A 19208-nucleotide genomic window follows, 5' to 3' on the forward strand; every position below is an offset into this window, starting at 1 on the left:
CAGATAACCTAAAGACAATGAGGCCAGGCATGGTGGTTCACACCTGTAATTCCAGCACTTTGGGAGGCAGAGGTAGGTGGGTTGCTTGAGCTCAGGAGTTCAATACCAGTCTGGGAAACATGGCAAAACCCCATCTCTACAAAACTACAAAAATAGAGGGCATGGTGGCACACACCTGTAGTCCTAGCTACTTGGGAGGCTGAGGTGGGAGGGTGGCTTGAACCTGGGAGGTCGAGGCTGCAGTGAGCTATGATCATGCCACTGCACTCCAGTCTGGGTGACAGAGCAAGACCCTGTCTCAAAAAAAAAGATAACAGTAACTTCCAAACTCCACTGCTGAACCATACTGTTGAACCATAAGGTCACCAGGAGCAGGATAGTTGATTCATATTATGACACTTTCCAATGAAACACTTTTCACTAAGTTAAAAATGTTGCCTCTACATTTTAGGAAGCACTCCTCATAGCTGTAAGACTGTCTTGACCTGTTTCTATCTCCATACACATTAATTTTCTTGGGGTCATGACTTCCTAACTTCTTCAACATTAATTCCAGTTCTCTATCAGAGAACTTAAAACACTGGGGAAAAAAAAGCAGAGTAAAAGAAAGGATAGAGGCTAATCTGAGAAGACTTAATTATCTTATTTAGCTGTAAGCAAGTTGGTGGGGGGGCAATGTCATTTGTATGTGTGAGGATTTCTAACATGTTTTGCGTGTGTGCATGTGTGCATGTGTGCGTGTGTATGAGATGGAGTCTAGCTCTGCCACCCAGGCTGGTGTGCAGTGGCACAATCTCTGCTTACTGCAACTTCTACCTCCCAGGTTCAAGCGATTCTCCTGCCTCAGCCTCCCTCTCAGTAGCTGGGATTACAGGCATGTGCCACCACGCCTGGCTAATTTTTATATTTTTAGCAGAGACAGGGTTTCACCACGTTGGCCAAGCTGGTCATGAACTCCTGACCTCAAATGATCTGTCTGCCTCGGCCTCCCATTACAGGCATGAGTCACTGCACCATGCCCCAACATGTTCTTAAAGAGTAGAAAAACATGTAATGTTTAGTTCACTTCAGAGCCTTCCATGTAATACATCTCAGTGAGTGACAGATGCGATATTTTTGTTCCATTAGAAGTATTTTATTTTAAAGTACACTTGAAATTTTAAATGTTTACAAATTCAGAGGTTTAAAAAACTTCGAAAGTCACAGACACAGAGTTTAGGAAGCTGAAGGCTGAGAGTCTCCCTTCTCACTTAATCCATGCTTTATTTTGCATTCCTCACAGGTAAGCAGGCAGTGCCTAGAAGAGAAGCAAAAATAGACAGTGGTTTGTACTTTGACACTGGAAGCTCTAGTCTTTACATAATATTATTATTCTTATTATTTTAACATAATTTTTAAAATAGAGATGGGGGAATAGTCTATCTATGTTGCCCAGGTTGGTCTCGAGGGCTCAAGGGATCCTCTCACCCACCCCTCTTGAGTAGCGGAGACTACAGGCATGAACAACTGCACCTGCCTTTAAAACAATATTAGATATATAGTCTATGCTAAAGTTCACTAGCCTTGTTTTTTCAGAAATAATAGGAGTTGTTGCTTGGTTTATGGCCCCCAATATTTCACCCCTCAAAAAGCCAATAATGAGCTTTATGTTGAAACACATGGTTGTATTTGTGGTCAGGGTCAGGCAGGGTTTGAACATCTTGATTCTTTTTGAATTCAAGTAATTTCTAACAATAGCATAAAAATTATAAACACACAGTGCGTTGATCCAGGATTAAACTATATGCCTATGGAGTTAGGTTTGGACACACATGTGCACATATATATATACACACATAATTTTTTAAATTAAAAAAATGATACTTCCAGAATTTCTGGTTTATAGTTTGCTGAACTTGTCCCAGTTTCCTTAGGATACCAAGGAAAACGCACAGCTTCATTCTAGAATAATATTCACATTTGAATATGGAATAGATGTCGAGTCCCTTCTTGCATTAAAGTTTTATAATCTTACAAATTCAACAAACATTTACTACTATGAGGAGTTGGCAACAGGATAACTTTATGCAGGACAGTGATAGGATGTGTTTTGAATGATAGAAAACTCATTCAATCTGGCCTGGGTGGGAAGGATTACTTCGAAGGTAGCAAGGCCAGAAACTGCTACTGTAAAACCCTGAAGAGATGGATGAGGAACCCCTTTCTCTCACTTATTTCCCCCCATTGCTTTGAGAATGAAGTGAAAATCCTTAGCATGGCATAAATTCCTTCAGGAGCTGACTTCTACCTGCCTGGACTTCCAGCTTGTTCTCTGCCTTTCCCAATAGCTCTTTATGCTCCAGCCGTAGGATGTATTTATGGTTCCCTTTAAAAATGAAAATTTCTCTTCTCTACATACTATTCCTGGCCTGGAATCCCCTTCTTCAACCCTGCTATAGCTCCTACTATAGCCATAGCTCCTGCTATAGCTCCTACTATAGCCATAGCTCCTGCTATATCTCCTCTTGTCATAGCTTCTGCTGTAGCTACTACTACTTGAATCTATTAAGATTCAAGTCAAGCATCATCACCTACTCCAAGAAGTCCTTAATGCCTATTCCTTAACCCTCCCCTCCACCTCAACTTAGTTAAGTGCCCCACTCTACTTTCCCTTAATTAAGAAATCAAATAGCTTTGTGAATTATTGCCTCTCAGATTTGCTGGTAATGGCCCTTCACATAGGGCATAGCAATTGGTTATCAGCTATGAATGCAAGCCCAGAGTGGGGCTGCTGTGGCTGGCAGTGGGAAGGCAAAATGAAACCACAGAACGCAGAGCTTAAAGGAGCCCTGGAAACTAGTTACTTCAGTCACCTCCTTTCACAATGGACATTGTCTGAAAAATGTAGATTTCAGTCTTGTGTTCATAATTATTCTGAAATCCAAAGTTGGTTAATTGCAAAAGACACTCCTGAAATTGAAGAGGAAGAAGAAGCAGTCAACAAAATTCTCTCCTTTACTTGTGATACTTTTTCTTTCTTTTCCTACACAGACCAGAATCATGTGGTCAATTCCTCCTCAGCAAGCTGACTCTAAAACACAACTTAGCAAGGATGGACTGAAGTTGGTGTTGTCTGTAAAAATGGAATTAATGATTCTCTGGTGGCCTTGCTTCTGCAATGGGAAGAGTAAGGGTTTGGAAAACAGATGATCTGAGGTGAAAGACCCTTTTCCACCCACTGCTAATGATGTCACCTTCAGAAGGTCTCTACAGCTCTTTGGGTCTCATGCAGCTCATCAGAAAGAGACAGTATTGAAGGGCCCATCTATTACTACAGGACTAGGGAACATGGCTTTCCAAAGTCACATAGTTAGAAAAAGAACTTGAGTGTTTTGACTTCTAGTCCAGTTTGTTTTCATCATATTGTGCTGCTTCTCAGATAGAACTCACTGTGACCAGTGAGGGGTCTTTAGAGAAATGTGTTCCCAACACTAATCTGGTAACTACTATAGTAAAAATAGCTAATGTTTACTGAGCACTTACTGAGTGTCACGAATAATCATTTCTATTCTTTACATCTCATAAAAACTATCCTGATCACTATTTTATACAGATAAGGAAATTGAAGATCAGAGAGCTTAAGAAACTTGCAGGGTCACACAACTTAGTTAAGCGGTAGAACTGGTTTTCAACCCAAGTACTATAACAGCAGAGGTGATGCCATTAACTCCAAAGTCATATTGCCTATTTCCCCTATAGAGAATCATGATATATACAGTATTAACATAGAAAAAGCTCTGAGAAGCCCTGCAGTAAAGAAACCTGTTAAAGTTTTGTGTAACTCTGTGATGGTGGAAGCCATAACTGCTCATTGAGGAATTCTTTAGAAACTTGCACAATGTTTGAACACAGTAGGTTCCCATTAAATATTTATCAAACAAATGAAATTGGTAAGTGTAGTAACAAAGTCAATGCTAAACTTGAGGATTAAAAGTTTTTTAACATGTGAATTTTAAAAAGTGTGTTTAATATAATAAATAATGAATAATCTTTCATTTAATTTCTTATAATTACATTACAATCCCTCAACCAAACAGATTACAAACCTGTTATGCTGTGGACCAAAACCAGCCCCACGAAGCTGATCTTCAAAAAAATAGAATTTACTCTGGCATACTCCTATGTATGATACCTTTCCAAGGCCAAATCCCAAGAGACCAGCAACTGTAAAAGCAGGTTGGGAGAGGTCATTTAAAGGTTGAGAATCTTCTCCATTAGTTATCTTCCAGAGCTTTAAAAATTAACGCTGGTAATTTTAAAATTAAAAGGACCATGCTAAATCAATGAATGAAGACTCTGAGAAGGAAGTCTCTATTAGAAAAGAACAGGATTGGGAACTGGAGACTTCCCCATCTCAACTTTGAACTGGTGGTGGAAGGGGCAGGACAGAGCAAGCCACAGTGCTGTCCTGGAGACAGATGGCCAGAGAGGGCCCACCTGTCAAGCAAATGGTTGAGGCCACTGGGGCAGGGGAAGGTGGCTGGGTTGTGGCTATAGGCAGCTTCCAAATCACTGGGTAGAAATGCCCCTAATCTTCCTTATGGCCTTGGAGTAGTGGAGAGTTTCAGTCTCTCTTGCCTACGAGGGAGAGGGACCCTCCTATGGAAGAGATCTCAAATCTGTTCCTCCTGCTAGGAATGAATGCGGTTTCAGACTATCAACTAAAATGTGTCCTTTTTGTACATAAAACATCTGTTGATACTAGGTGAAGGAAGATGAAACCCCAAGTTTGTGGTTACTCTATTATTAGAAATCCCCTGATTCTTAAAAATTACTGATTTTTTATATCCATTGTAGAAAACATTTTGAAAAGACTAGCCAGGGCAAAAGAGGAAAATAAAAATCCATAAAGGATCTATCATTCAGAGGCTCTGCTACTGATAATCTCATTATATATCCTTCCAGTCCTTCTTAGTCCATGCTTTAAGGATGGTCTAAGAAGAAGTCCTTACTGCTAAGCTGTATATCAGAAAATGTTGAGTGAACTAAGAAATGCAGACTAGCAGAAAATAGAGGTTGATTTTTTTAAAAGTCAATATAGGCAGTTTAGTTAAGCTGGACATTCATATCTCCAGTTGCTAGTAATGTCTTTTTTTTTTCAAAATTTTATTTATTATTATTTTTTAAAATAGATACAAGGTTTCACCATATTGCCTAGGCTGGTCTGGAACTCCTGGACTCAAGCAATCCACCCGCCTCAGCCTCCCAAATTCCTGGGATTACAGACGTGAGCCACCACACTTGGCTTGCTTTTTTATTTCTGTGACTTACGTGCAACTTTGGGCAATGATCCAAATCTAGGATTAGCTGCCAAATAACCTAAGGAGTAATACAGAAATACATTATTATTTCATTTTATAACTTAAATTATAAGTTATTCTTAAAGTATAAAGAAGCCTCCAAAATTTAAGACATATAATTTCTTAAATGTATACATATTCTGACTTTAGAAAGATGATCTTGGCCGGGCACAGTCACTCACACCTGTAATCCAGCACTTTGGAGGCTGAGGCGGGCAGATCACCTGAGGTCAGGAGTTCGAAATCAGCCTGGCCAACATGGTGAAACCCCGTCTCCACTAAAAAAATACAAAAACTAGCCAGCCATGATGGTGGGTGCCTGTAATCCCAGCTAGTTGGGAGGCTGAGGCAGGAGAATCGCTTGAACCCAGGAGGCAGAGGTTGCAGTGAGCTGAGATGGCACCAATGCACTCCAGCCTGGGTGACAGAGCGAGACTCCATCTGAAAAAAAAAAAAAAAAAAAGGAAAAACGAAAAAAAAAGGATCTTAAAGGAGTTATGATTCAACTCTCAGTTGAATTTAACTGCCAGACAGTCATTTTAGGCAAATTATAAATATTAGCTGTAATGTGTAGAAAAATAATATGAAACAGACAATTCAAGACTGATTCAAAGACATCAAGCAAAGGTAGGGCTGACAACAGTGTTCAAAGAGATTAGTCATCATCCTCTTTTTTTTTAAATTATACTTTAAGTTAGGGTACATGTGCACCCTCTTTTCTTTTTAAGTAACTCAACATAGAGAGTTTCCATTTGGAGATTCACAGTGTATATCATTATTTTACAATGCAAACAGTACAACTCATGGTAGTTAGAATAATGGCCTTTTAGAGATACCCACATCTGAATTCCTGGAAAAGGTGAATGTATTAGGTCCCAAAAGGGGGATTAAGGTAGAAAATGGAACTGATGTTGCTAATCAGATGACTTTAAAGGAGAGAGATGATCAAGGTGGGCCCAATGTGATCCTTCAGTGTGGAAGAGGAAACGTGACAGGACAGAGAGATGGCAGCAAGAGAAGAACTTGGCTCAATGTTCCTGACTTTACGGTCATAGGAAGGGGCCACCGGTTAAGAAATATGCGTGGTTCTAGAAGCTGGAAAGGAAAAGGAAGCCCATGAGCCTCCAGAAGGAACACAGCTGTGGTGATACCTTGATTTTAGCCCAGTGAGACCCATTTCAGAATTTTGATTTCCAAGAACTATAAGATAATACATTTGTGTTGTTTTAAGTCACTCTGTTTGTGGTAATTTGTTAGAGATGTTATAGAAAACTGATATTAAACTCCGAAAAAAATATGTTAGCATAGACGCAAAAAATGGTAGATGTCTTGGTCTGTTTTCTGCTCCTGTAACAGAATACCACAGGCTGGATAATTTATAAAGAACAGAAGTTCACTTGGCTCACACTTCTGGAGGCTGAGAAATCCAAGAGCATAGAGCTGGCATTTATGAGGGTTATCCATGGCAAGGAAGTGTAGGAAACGGAGAGCAAGAGGAGAGGCTGAACACATCCTTTTTATCAGGAACTCACTCCCATGATAATGGTATTGATCCATTCATGAGGGTGGAGCCCTCATAACCTCTTAAAGGCTGTACCTCTTGATACTGTTACAATGGCGGATAAATTTCACCCTGAATTTTGAAGGGGACATTCACACCACAAGCAGTAGATTTGGAGTAGTTTAATACTTATAAAACATAATCTGGGCCGGGTGTGGTGGCTCTTGCCTGCAATCTCAGCACTTTGGGAGGCTGAGGTGGGCAGATCACTTGAGGTCAGGAGTTTGAGACCATCCTTCCCAACATGGTGAAACCCTGTCTCTACTAAAAATACAAAAATCAGCAGGATGTGGTAGCACAGGCCTGCAATCCCAGCTACTATGGAGGCTGAGGCAGGAGAATTGCTTGAACCCAGCAGGTGGAGGTTGTAGTGAGCCCAGATCACGCCGCTGCACTCCAGCCTGAGTGACAGAGTGAGACTCCGTCTCAAAAACAAACAGACAAACAAAAAACCCATAATCCCCATAGATGTCCCAGCCCCAATATTTTTATCTGTGTCAAAAATGATCTGAAAAATGCTATCTTCAAATTGTAAAAATACAATCATATTTGATACATGACCTTTATGGACAAGAATGATATTGGTCAAAGTGGGATTCTCCTAGATATGTGACATGTGGTTTTTGAGACTCAGAAAAGAACTAGGACTTCTTCCCTCATATTTACTGGTACAAATGTTCCTTTTAAGATTCTGGTAATCAAGCCTGGGTGTGATGGCTCACACCTGTAATCCCAGCACTTTGGGAGGCTGAGGTGGGAGGATCACTTGAGCTCAGGAGTTTGAGACCAGCCTGGGCAATATAGTGAGACACTGTCTCTGCAAAAATTAAAAAAAAAAAAAATTAGCTGGGTGTGGTGGCATGTGTCTATAGACCCAGCTACTTGGGAAGCTGAGATGGGAGCGTCACTTGAGCCCAGGAAGTTGAGACTGCAGGGAGCCATTATTATATCACTGCAGTGGATGAAGGCGAGACCCTGTCTCAAAAACAAACAAATAAACAAAAAACCAACAAAACAAAACCCCAAGACCCCCATAAAATCCTGATAATCAGAAGCCAGGCATGGTGGCACATGCCTATAATCCCAGGTACTCAAGAGGTCTAGAGGGGAGGATTGCTTGAGCCCAATAGTTTGAGGACAGCCTGGGCAACATAGCAAGACCTTGTCTCATTAAAAAAAATAATAATAAAAATAAAGCAAAATCCTGTTAATCAACAGTGTTTGATAAAATGGGCTTAAACAGGATAAGGTGCCTTCTTGCCACCTGTGGACTAAGGAATGTCTCTGGATTCTCTGGTCAGGTGGAGACAGGGAGGAGATGAAGAAGGAAGAACAGAGAGGAAAACAGGAAAATGTTAAGAGGCAGGGAGAGGTTATGTGGGGAGATGCAAGGCAGCTGCTGGCCCTTACGGTCTCTTGTATGGAGGAGACAGGGTGCCCTCCTCAGGCAGATGTAGCCTCTTGCCAAAAGAAATGGCATGGTGGACACAGCTTAGGGTGGATTTCAGTTTCCCCCACCTTCTCCCTGGAACATCCTTATTTGTGCAGGGAACCGTCTGTCTAACCATATACAGAGGCCCTGGGAGACACTGGACTCCGGCACAGAGAAAGGCACAGGATTGCTTCTCTGTTGTTCCTGTAAATGAAGCAAATTTATTATCTTACAGTTCTTGAGGTCAAAATGGGTCTCGCTGGATGAAAACCAAGGTTTTAACTGTGTTCCTTAAATGGGCTGCATTCCTATCTGAAGGCTCGAGGGTTTCTTACCTTTCTAGCTTCTTGAGGCTGCCCACGTTCCTCCACTAATGGTCCCTTCCTCCATCTTCAAGGCCAGCAATGTTGAGCTGAGGCCTCACATTGCCACCTCTCTGATTCTACCTTCAGATCCTGCCTTTCGCTTTTAAGGACCCTTTCAATTGCACTGGGCCCACTTGGATCACCCAGGATACTCTCCCTATTTTAAAGTCAGGTGATTAACAACCTTAATTCCATCTGCAACTTTAATTTCCTTTTGCCATGTAACCTAATATATTCACTAATTCTGGGGATTAGGATGCTTTCTGGGGAGATAGGGACTTAGGCTGAAAACAGACAGAAGCCTGTGGAAAAACATCCTTCACCAAAAAATAAATGTCAAGAGCCAAAAAGCTTCCAGGAGGGTCACAGAAAACTGGACTCTCTGAAATTAGATTATTTAACAAATATAGAATCTTACCTTGGTAGACTAGTCCCTGGGTGACAAGCATGCTTACAAGAGAAAAAGGCAGAGCTGTAAAGCAAAAATGTCCTTCAATATTGGTATTTTAAAAATTGGCACCTCACCGAGAAGTTAGGGAGAATTATTCTGAGTTTTTTCTCTTACCTTCCTTGGCAGTGAATTTTTGTTCATTTGTTATTTTACTTATTCAACAAATATTTATTAAGTGCAGTATGGAGAATTTTCTTGGAATCTTCCCCAGTCACTTACCCTGAGGCACAGCATTAATTTGAACCCTATTCTACTTCATGTCTAACATCCACTTGTACTGAATGCCATCATGCACAAGATTCTAAGCACTACATATAATAAAGGCATCTTAGGGTATATGTACATTTACCTGTTGAATTTGGGAGTTGCCTTTAGCTATGTGTGTATTTCGAAATTTTCAATCCTACACAAATGTTAAAAAGCAATATAATAAACTCCTACATACCTTTCATCTAGATTCATTAATTGTGAACATTTTGCCAAGTTTGCTTTATCTAATTTTTCCTTTTTTGTCTGAGCCATTTGAGATTTGCAAACATTATGACTCTGTCACTAAATACTTCAGCAGGTGTCTTCTAAAAACTAGAATGTTTCCCTACGTAATTACACCACCATTAGCATGGTCAAAACATTTATATTTCTTGAACACTCGTACTCAAGAAAAATTATATTAACTTATACACAATCGTTATTCAAATCTCTCCAACTGGCCCAATAGCTGTGGGCTTTTTCCAACTCAGAAATTCAGGGATCATACATTACACATATTCTCCTATTTGATTTAGTCTAGGACAGTTCCTTGTCTTTCTTTTTCTTTTTCATGACATTTTGTCTTACAATTTGTATTTGCCTGAAGATCCAAATTAAAGATCACAAGATGACTATGTTCATGTTAAACATGTGTAATGTTTAGCTATAATTTTTAAAACAGAAAATTTAGTCTGGGAAAGGCAGTTTCTAGTTCTGTCCATCAATATGTGTCAAATAACTTCTTTCAAAAGCAGAGAGTAGTGATAAACATGTAGCTCTTTCTAGTTCAACCAAGACAGATCAAATAGCAACCAATTTTTCCACTCATAGCTACCCTATAGTGGGCAAATGGGTCATACTGAAGTGTTAGTCTACTAGGGCCCAATTAAATTTTCTGACAACTCATAGGTTGTCAGAAAACACATGAATTTCTAGAAGCACAGTCAGTAATCCTATAATGTATAATGAATATCAGCTTCTAGTGTTATTTCCCAAACAGGTGATACTAAATTTGAATGACTTAAGAAATCAAAATGAGTATTTCAAAGTATACATTATCCACACATCAGCAATGTTGCAAAATATCAAGACTGTATCTACAGGTTCTACTATGCCATTTTCAAATACTGAATTACACATTTTTTTAATTGGAAGAGACCTTAATGCACAGCCTGATTGTCTTATGTGAGGCAGGCTCAGAAAGAGGAAGTGACTCAGCTGAAAATGTTATTTCAGAGACAGTGTAAGAGAAGTATTAATGGAACGTGGCCATTTTTCATTCATTTGAGAAATATCGATTAGGTATTTCTATGAACAGGGCACTGTGCTAGGCTATAGAATGAAGGTCCAGATGAACTTGATATTATTTCTGAACCCTGTGAAACTTAGAGTCCAGCAGAATGTAGGAAGGTCTACTCTTTGGGAATCAACAAATTCTAAATAATTGTCTTGGTACACATTCTTGGTCACATATTCTTGGTAAAGGGAAGAATTACGTGTGCATCATTTTTTGCTAAGTGAGGTAAAGTGCTCCTTAATCAGATATTATCTCTGCCTTAAAAAAGGTCTGAACTTGGATTTAAACTCTAAACATCCCTGAATATCAGAGTTCATCAGATATTTATGCAAAGTCTCTGCTCAAACGTAAGTCATTACCACAATTCTAATATGAATATTTAGGCAGTTTACTGCCGCAAATACAATGTTAAGTACAATTACCTCTCTTCCAGAAACTTTCTTCCTGACATTCTCGCATAATCTTTGAGATCTCTGCTCTGTGGATGTGCAGTTTTGATTTTGGACAAAACAACAGGCTCTGTAAGGAAAGTTATATGGTGAGCTAACTGAGATCATCCGAAAATCACCCATTTGTTTTCTCCAGAAGTGAACAGGGAGGTCTCTTCACTTGTAACACAATGTGTGTTCTGTACCGGAGGCAGCCCAAAGCAATGATAAATTTCCAAGAGTGCTTTCTCACTGGGAACACTGATGAACTTAGACAGCAGAAGAATTCTAGTTGGAGAGTGGGAGTGATTCACTGACTGGCGCAGGCAGCAAATTTGTGGTCAGGTTGAATCCCTGCTGAGGCCACATTTCCTTCCCTACCTCCATGCCTCTATGTGGTTTACTGTACCTAGAATGCTGTTCACTCTCGCCACCTGACTGGTCTTAACACCCAGCTGAACATTGTCTCCTGGGTGAGGAAAGAGATTTTCCCTATAGCACACAGTATTTAGACATCGAGCATCACACTCAGAGAACCTATGTACACGAACTTCTGTATGCATTTTTAAACTGTGGACTGCTTTTTATTATTTGACATAGTTTACTTTCAGTCTGGAGGCTTTTTTTTTTTACACATTTATAAATGGTGTGCACATAATTTATGGTGCAACTATTGACATGATTGACATAACTATTTTTATTAGTTCTGTAGTATTTTTTGGAATTTATTTATTAAAAAATTTTAAAATATTTTAATTGCTGTGGGTACATAGTAGGTTCTGCAGTGTTTTTTTTGTTTGTTTTTTGGACAGAGTCTCATTTGTCACCTGGGCTGGAGTGCAAGGGCGTGATCTTGGCTCACTGCAGACTCTACCTCCCAGGTTCAAGCAATCCTCTTGTCTCAGCTCCCCTAGTAGCTAGGACTATAGCGACAATGGGGTTTTGCCATGTTGCCCAGGCTGGTCTCGAACTCCTGAGCTCAAGCAATCTGCCCTCATCAGCCTCCCATAGTGTTAGGATTACAAGCCTAAGCCACTGCGCCCAGACTTGCAGTGTTTTTTCAATCAAGTTCATATGCTATCATCTAGACCAACTCCCATCTTTTACCATTCCTTTCGCTTTGTAGGTACATAGCTTTAATCACTCGCTCTTGTCCACATTCTCCACTCCTTCCCCTCTGCCCATCACAACCATTCTGAGTGTTTAATGTTTTATTTCTATCCATTCTTGCAAAATGTTCATTATTTTGGGTGAATATATCTTTTTAATGTAAATAGCACTGTTTTATATATTTTATTCTTAAAACATTCTCAACTCAGCTCTTCGCTTTTAAGGTCCACCCATGTTGCTGTATTCATCTAGTCTGCTGCTTCTAACTGCTACATAACTGTGCACAATGCCTCCAAGTTCCCACCACCTCATGCTCCTCTATGGACCCATGAGAGAACATTTTTCAGACATGAATCTAGAAGTAAAGCTCAGGGTGTGCATATTCTCACTGTGACAGAGTCTTGCTGACCACTCTCTTCAATGACTGCAGTCTCCACTCCTACCTGCAGGGCCTGAACATTCCCTTATGGCTACGTAGCCTGTGTAAGAGCTAGGTATGGGTAAAGAAGATTCCAAGCAAGTTAAAGAAAGAATTTTCTAACACTTGGAATTATCCAGTTTTCTAAGCTGATAGGTATAAAGTAATATTTATTATCTTGTTTGTACTTCTTTGATAATGAATGTGTTTGACTATCTCTACATATTTTTCAGCTACACTGCCCTTCTCCTCTGGTTGTCAGACAATTCCTGTAATTGGATCTGGGTTGTAATCTTTTCTTATATATTGGCTCATTAATTTTTTTTGTGGAAAAATACATACATATATAACATTTATATATGTTATAACATATTGTAACATTTGCCGTTTTGACCATTTTATTTTTATTTTTATTTTTTTTAGAGACAGGGTCTTGCTCTGTCACCCAGACTGGAGTATAGTGGTGCCATCGTAGCTCACTGCAGCCTCGAACTCCTGGGCTCAAGTTAACCTCCCACTTCAGCCTCCTGAGTAGCTGGGACTATGGGTGCACACCATCATGCCTGGCTAATTAAAAAAAACGTTTTTTAAATAGGTTAGGGGTTCTCACTATGTTTCTCAGGCTGGTCTTGAACTCCTGGCCTCAAGTGATTGTGATTGTCCCGCTTTGGCTTCCCAAAGTGCTGGGGTTATAGGTATGAGTCACCATGCCTAGCCCCATTAATTTTTTTTTTTTTTTAATTTAACTTGTTCCTTACTATAGAAGTCACACTTGTGTTTCCTTGTTTGTGAATTATTTATGTGGGTTATTTGCCATTCATCTCCAGGGTTTTAGTGTTTTTCTGGTTGAGGTGCAGCTCCTTAACTCTTGAAGCGTACTTTGATTGTGCTGATCTTGCCACTGTCTTTTTAGACTCTTTCTGTGAAATAGATGTCAATATACAAGATGGTCACCATTTCTTGAGCACTTTGTATGTGCCTGGTCCTGTGCCAAGCACTTTACATGCATGATGTCAATGAAAGCGGTGGAGAAACCCTCTGGCACCAGTGTCTGTGGAGCTCTACAAGCAGCCCAAGTGGGCAACCTCCCTCTTCTCTCCCTGCAATTCCCCAAGGCACAGTGCAAAGATGCTGTAAGTCACAGGGTGAGTCACAGCAGCAGGAGAAGGAGTTGCTCTCAGTCTCTACCTACCTTCCTTCCTCAGCACAGGCATGCCTCCAGATGCCCAGGGTGAATATTTGCTCTTGCTCTTGGCAGTGCCTGGGGCAGAAATAAGGACTGCCTCCCCTAAATAAACAAATGCACACACCCTGGCTATCACAATTGCTTCCAGTCCTGCAGTCAACCTGTAATCCCAGGCTTTGGGAGGCTGAGGCGGCCAGATCACTTGAGGTCAGGAGTTCAAGACCAGCCTGGCCAACATGGTGAAACTTCATCTCTACTAAAAATACAACAATTAGCTGGGCATGGTGACAGGTGCCTGTAATCCCAGCTACTCGGGAGGCTGAGATAGGAGATTCGCTTGAACCCAGGAGGTGGAGGTTGCAGTGAGCCAAGATTGTGCCACAGCACTCCAGCCTGGATGACAGAGTGAGACTCCATCTCAAAACAAAAACAAAAACAAAAGGAGCTCTGGTTATCATTTTCTGTATAGCCATGAATATTTGATGACTCCCCATTTCACAGAGGCAACTCAGGTGTCCAAATAATTCTCCTTGTGACTTTCTATCATTTTTCTGTTTGCCTCGCCTAAACTTTGCTCCTTGAAAATTACTGCCTCCATACACTATTTTTAGCTTGAACATGAATGTCATTGACCCATCAAATGCTTTCTCTTTTCTTCATTGACGTATTCCTGAAATACACAGTATCCATTCCTAACAAATTGAAAAATTATTTCCATGTTAACACTTCGGTTCTCAATCTGCTAGCTAATTAGTAATTAAGGACTCTGCCACCCTGAACAGGAACACCTGTCAGCAGCATAGGATTAGCGTGATTACTCACAGTAATAAAAATGTGAAAAATAAGCAAAATATCACCTGTAATCCCGGCACTTTGGGAGGCTGAGGTGGGAGGATCATTTGAGCTCAGGAGTTTGAGACCAGCCTGGGCAATATAATGGAGCCTCCATCTCTAAAAAATAAATGAATGAATAAATATAAATAAATAAGCAACATATATAATTCTGTTAGAGTCTATTAAGAGTTTTGCTCTGCTCTCAGAAACCTCTTCAGTTACTGACAGTTCATCTAAGAGTTAGTAAGGCTGGATTCCAAACAGGAAAGAGTATAGAAAGGATTTTGTAAATAAAATTGTAAATTTTAAATGTCAGCTTCTTTTCAAAGCAGCTGAAAACACACTTTCCTTCCCCATCCTGTTTTCCCTGAGCCCATCCAACAAAGTGCCAGACTGAAAAAAATAAGATGACTGGTTAAAGATGAAATTTAATAAAAATTCTCTATGATATATATTTTTTCAGATGGCAGGTCCTGCAATTAAAAGTATACCTGACCAGGCATGGTGGCTCACGCCTGTAATCCCAGCACTTTGGCAGGCCTAGATGGAGGATTAATTGAGGCCAGGTATTTGAGACCAGCCTGCGCAATACAGTGAGACCTCATGTCTAACCACAAGAAAAATTAGCCAGGCATGGGGGCCTGTACCTCTCATCCCAGTTAAGTGAGAAGCTCAAGTAGGAGGATCATTTAATCCAGCAGTTCGAGACTGCAGTGAGCCATGATTGCTCTCAAGTCTGGGTGACAGTGTGAGATCGTGTCTCAATCAATGAATTGATCAATAAAGATAAAAGTATACCTGCTTGCTTGGTGGTGGCAAATGGGTATCTTTATCTTGGTTTCCACGAGTAGACGCTGAAGCCATGATGACTTTGTATTTGCTCTCCTTCCAGTTGTTTATCCTCTGCTTACTCCTTGACCCAGTGCCTAAGGAACCTAGAAGAGAATCACTATGCCATGACTGAATGTTTGTATCAAGCTTAAAAGCATCCTGAGGATCCCCTGGAGTTATCTGGAAAACTCGTTTTTCCTTTTGTCATTAGTCCATCTGCAAACTCAGTTTCTAGTGCTCCTCTTCCACCAGCACACACACATTCACTCACTAATGGGGACAGATCAGATTTAGAATAGAGTGAAATACCACACTGTGCACTGAGTGTCGATTATGTGCCAGGCCAGGGGATATGAAGAAGGATAAGACAAGATCACCACTGAAGGAATTCACAGTCCAAAAGGGGAGATAGACAAGTCAACAGTTACACAACATGGAAAGGGTTCCCTCGAGGTGTGCACAGGATGCTAGGGAAGAAAAAAAAGCAGGGTTCATTCCATCTAGTCAGGTCACAAAAGGAACTAGGACTCCTAAGCTTTCAGGAGGATCTGTGGAGGGTAGATGGACTCTGGGGCAGGAGGACGAGGTTGGAAGGTGGTGCACTAGTGCAGGCAAGGAGTTACAGGAACCTGAACAAAGACCTTGGTGGGAATTTAGCGTCTTTGATAGAGATGCTAAATTTGGGTTTGGAAATGTTGGATTTGGGTGCCTGTGGGGGAAAACAGTGGAATTAGCCACTGTTAATATATGACAATTTGGGTCTTGAGTTCCAGAACAGGGGTAGGCTTGAGAAATGAAGTTGGGAGCTGCCATCATAGAGATGAAAGTTAAAGCAGGGAACTTGAACAAGTGTGTCTAAAAACAGTATTGGAGAATATGAACATTGAGCCCAAGGGAATATTGAAAAGAGAAGAAAGAAATATTAAAAAAAAAAAAAAAAAAAAAAAAAAAAAAAAAAAAAAAAAAAAAAAAAAAAAAAAAAAAAAAAAAAAAAAAAGAAAAATAAAAGAAGAAAAAAATAAAAAAAAAAAAAAAAAAAAAAAAGCAGGCCAAGGAAATGACTGAGAAGGAATAGCTGATATAGAGGGGAGGGAATTTCTGAAGGAGGCAGTGAATCATCAACATCATTACATGGCTTAGAAAAGTGGACCCTGGATCTGGCAATTATGGACATAATCCAGGTGGACTTTGAGCCTCCTCCTGCCCCCGGTAGCCACTGCATTCTGCAGCCCTGAACTCCACCACTACCTCTGCTTTTCTTCTGCGAAATGAACCTCTTATACACAATTCTGTTTCCTACATCAGTTACTAAACTTCCAGGCATTTGAGCCAAGGGGACCCGTACTCGCACCAAGTTTCATCGCAGGTGCCTAATGTGATTACAGGGGCACCACAGTGCCCTGCATGGGAAAGTACTGGGGTCAGAGAGACCAGAGTTCAAATCGCGACTCTTTCCCCCTGCCATCCCTGTGCTTTGGTGCAAATGACTTAATCCGTCTGTGCCTCAGCTTTCTCCACTGTTAAGTGGGCATAATGGACCAACAATGGTGAGGGGCCGTTGCAGGAATGAAGATGAGGATGAGGATGAGGGATGCTCCATAAAGCCCCCCCGCTCAGCACCCAGCAGGCTGAGTCTGAACGCACGAAGGGGCGGCTGTCAGAGTGGCCCTGCACGCCTTCCATTTCCTGAGCATTCCCAGGAAGTCTTTGCTGACCAGGCCAAATTAGATTATCTTTGCTTAGCCATTAGGCCGCTGCCCTATATTGGGAGGCAAAGATACCTCTCAGCTTCGGTGGCCAGGTCCCCTGGCACCCACTTAGTCCTCAGTCTACACCTAAAAGCAAGCCTTCTGAGGGTCTTGCCTTGCAGGTGTAGCTCCGACCCCCCACGCCGGGGTGGTCCGGGGACCCTCTGTTTCTTCAGTGGTGGGGAAGGGACCCGTGGGTTCGTGGGTTCGTGGGTGCTGACCGGCGGACGTGCGGAGAAAAGAGCGCCGCAGCATGGGGGGCGGGGGTGCTTCCTAGTGGAGTGGGGCGCCTGCCCGGCTGGACGGCGGGCGGGCGACACCGCACTTTCTGGTCCAGTCGGGGGAGCCGGGAGTCAGCCTACTGGAGTCCAACGCCATCCATGGCCAGAAGCAGCCAGCGCCACCCCACGCTCTCCAGCCCCTAGCCACCGCCGGGGTCGCCAGGGTCCGAGCAAAGGGGGAGTGGGGGGCGGCCAACATTGCGCCGCGCCGCCTTCAAAGGACTGCCCTGCGGAGCTGCGTTCCCCCAAGGCCACTCCCTCCCGTCGTTAACACCCCCCGGGGCGGGGGCTCACCTGTGTGGTCAGGGTCGCCTCCGAGGCCGAGTCCCTCGCTGCCGAGCCCTGCAGGCCTCGCTCCTCCGCGACTGCACGGCCGGCCAGCTCCAGCCTCCCGAGTACCCCACCTGTCTCCCCGGCTTCCTCCCCGTCCTTTGTGTTTTCTTCTTTTGCTCCGCCTCCTCGCCTGCCCGCTAAGCACTTAAGCTGGTGAAGTCACCCTACTGCCACCTGGCAGTCACTTTCGCTGTTGGTGGCAACCCACGCTGGAACTTAGCTCTGGCTGGAATCCCTGCCCCGTCCTTAAGGCTTGTCCCGACACCAAGTAGGTTATAGTTCCTTTGTGCCTTCTAAATGACTCCCTTCCTGCAGCAATCACAGCAGCAACAGCCGTGTATTGCGCCCCTGCCCTGGGCCGGCGTGGGCATCACCTTTGCACTCCTTTCTGCAGCCCTGTGGGGCGCCCACTGTGACCTGCACTTCACAGACGGGTCATCTGAGTCGTGCAGGCCACTAAGGGAGCCCGGAGTCAACCCCAGGCCTGCTTGGCTCCCAGGCCTTCTCTTTCCATTGCTCTTTGTCGGTTCCCTCCTGCCTCCTGTCCCTCCCCAACTCTGACTTGTGGAGGGAAGCCGTTGACATGTGGGGGTACCTTTAATACCGACATTACTTGTTACCAGAGAGGGGTCCCGATCCAGACGCCAAGCGAGGGTTCTTGGACTTCGCGCAAGAAAGAATCTGGGGTGAGTCCCTAAAGTGAGAGTAAGTTTATTAAGGAAGTAAAGAAACAGGCCGGGGACGGTGGCTCACCCCCATAATCCCAACACTTTGGGAGGGAAAGGCAGGCGGATCACATGAGCTCAGGAGTTCAGACCAGCCTGGTCAACATGTTGAAACGCCCTCTCTACTAAAAATACCAAAAGTTAGCCAGGCGTGGTGGGGTACCCCTGTAATCCCAGCTACTCGGGAGGCTGAGGCAGGAGAATCGCTTGAACCCGGGAGGCGGAGGTTGCAGTGAGCCGAGATTGCGCCATTGCACTTCAGCCTGGGTGACAAAGCCAGACTCTGTCTCAAAAAAAAATCCCAAAAAACAAAAAAACAAGAACAACAACAAAAAAGAATGGCTACTCCATTGGCAGAGCAGCTGTGTGGGCTGCTCAGCTGATTATACTTGTAGTTATTTCTTGATTATATGCTAAACAAGTGGTGGATTATTCATGAGTTTTCCAGGAAAGGGGTGGTCAATTCCCAGAACTGAGGGTTTCTTCACTTTTTAGACCATATAGGGTAACTTTCTGACGTTGCCATGGCATTTGGCATTTGTAAACTGTCATGGCCCTGGTGGGAGTGTCTTTTATCATGCTATTGCATTAAAATTAGCATTTAATGAGTAATGAGGACG

General features: G+C 42.4%; 1 protein-coding gene across 2 annotated transcripts; it reads right to left on the bottom strand.

Annotated features, from left to right (window-relative positions):
- Positions 1-1113: 1113 nt before the first annotated feature.
- OCIAD2 (OCIA domain containing 2) lies at positions 1114-18149 on the bottom strand. 2 transcript variants are annotated; one of them, XM_003898665.5, is made up of 7 exons: positions 17825-18138; positions 15469-15605; positions 11117-11213; positions 9116-9169; positions 5311-5358; positions 4086-4203; positions 1114-1297 (listed from the first exon to the last, which is right to left on the bottom strand). In XM_003898665.5, the coding sequence occupies exons 2-7, from the start codon at positions 15532-15534 to the stop codon at positions 1216-1218; spliced, it is 465 nt and encodes a 154-aa protein (XP_003898714.1). In that variant the 5' UTR covers positions 15535-15605; positions 17825-18138; the 3' UTR covers positions 1114-1215. The 2 variants fall into 2 exon arrangements, with proteins under 2 accessions (XP_003898714.1, XP_009205072.1); XM_009206808.4 differs by lacking the exon at positions 4086-4203 and having other exon boundaries at positions 17825-18149.
- Positions 18150-19208: the final 1059 nt, after the last annotated feature.

The sequence above is a fragment of the Papio anubis genome, chromosome 3 (assembly GCF_008728515.1).
Source record: "Papio anubis isolate 15944 chromosome 3, Panubis1.0, whole genome shotgun sequence".
Lineage (NCBI taxonomy): Eukaryota > Metazoa > Chordata > Mammalia > Primates > Cercopithecidae > Papio > Papio anubis.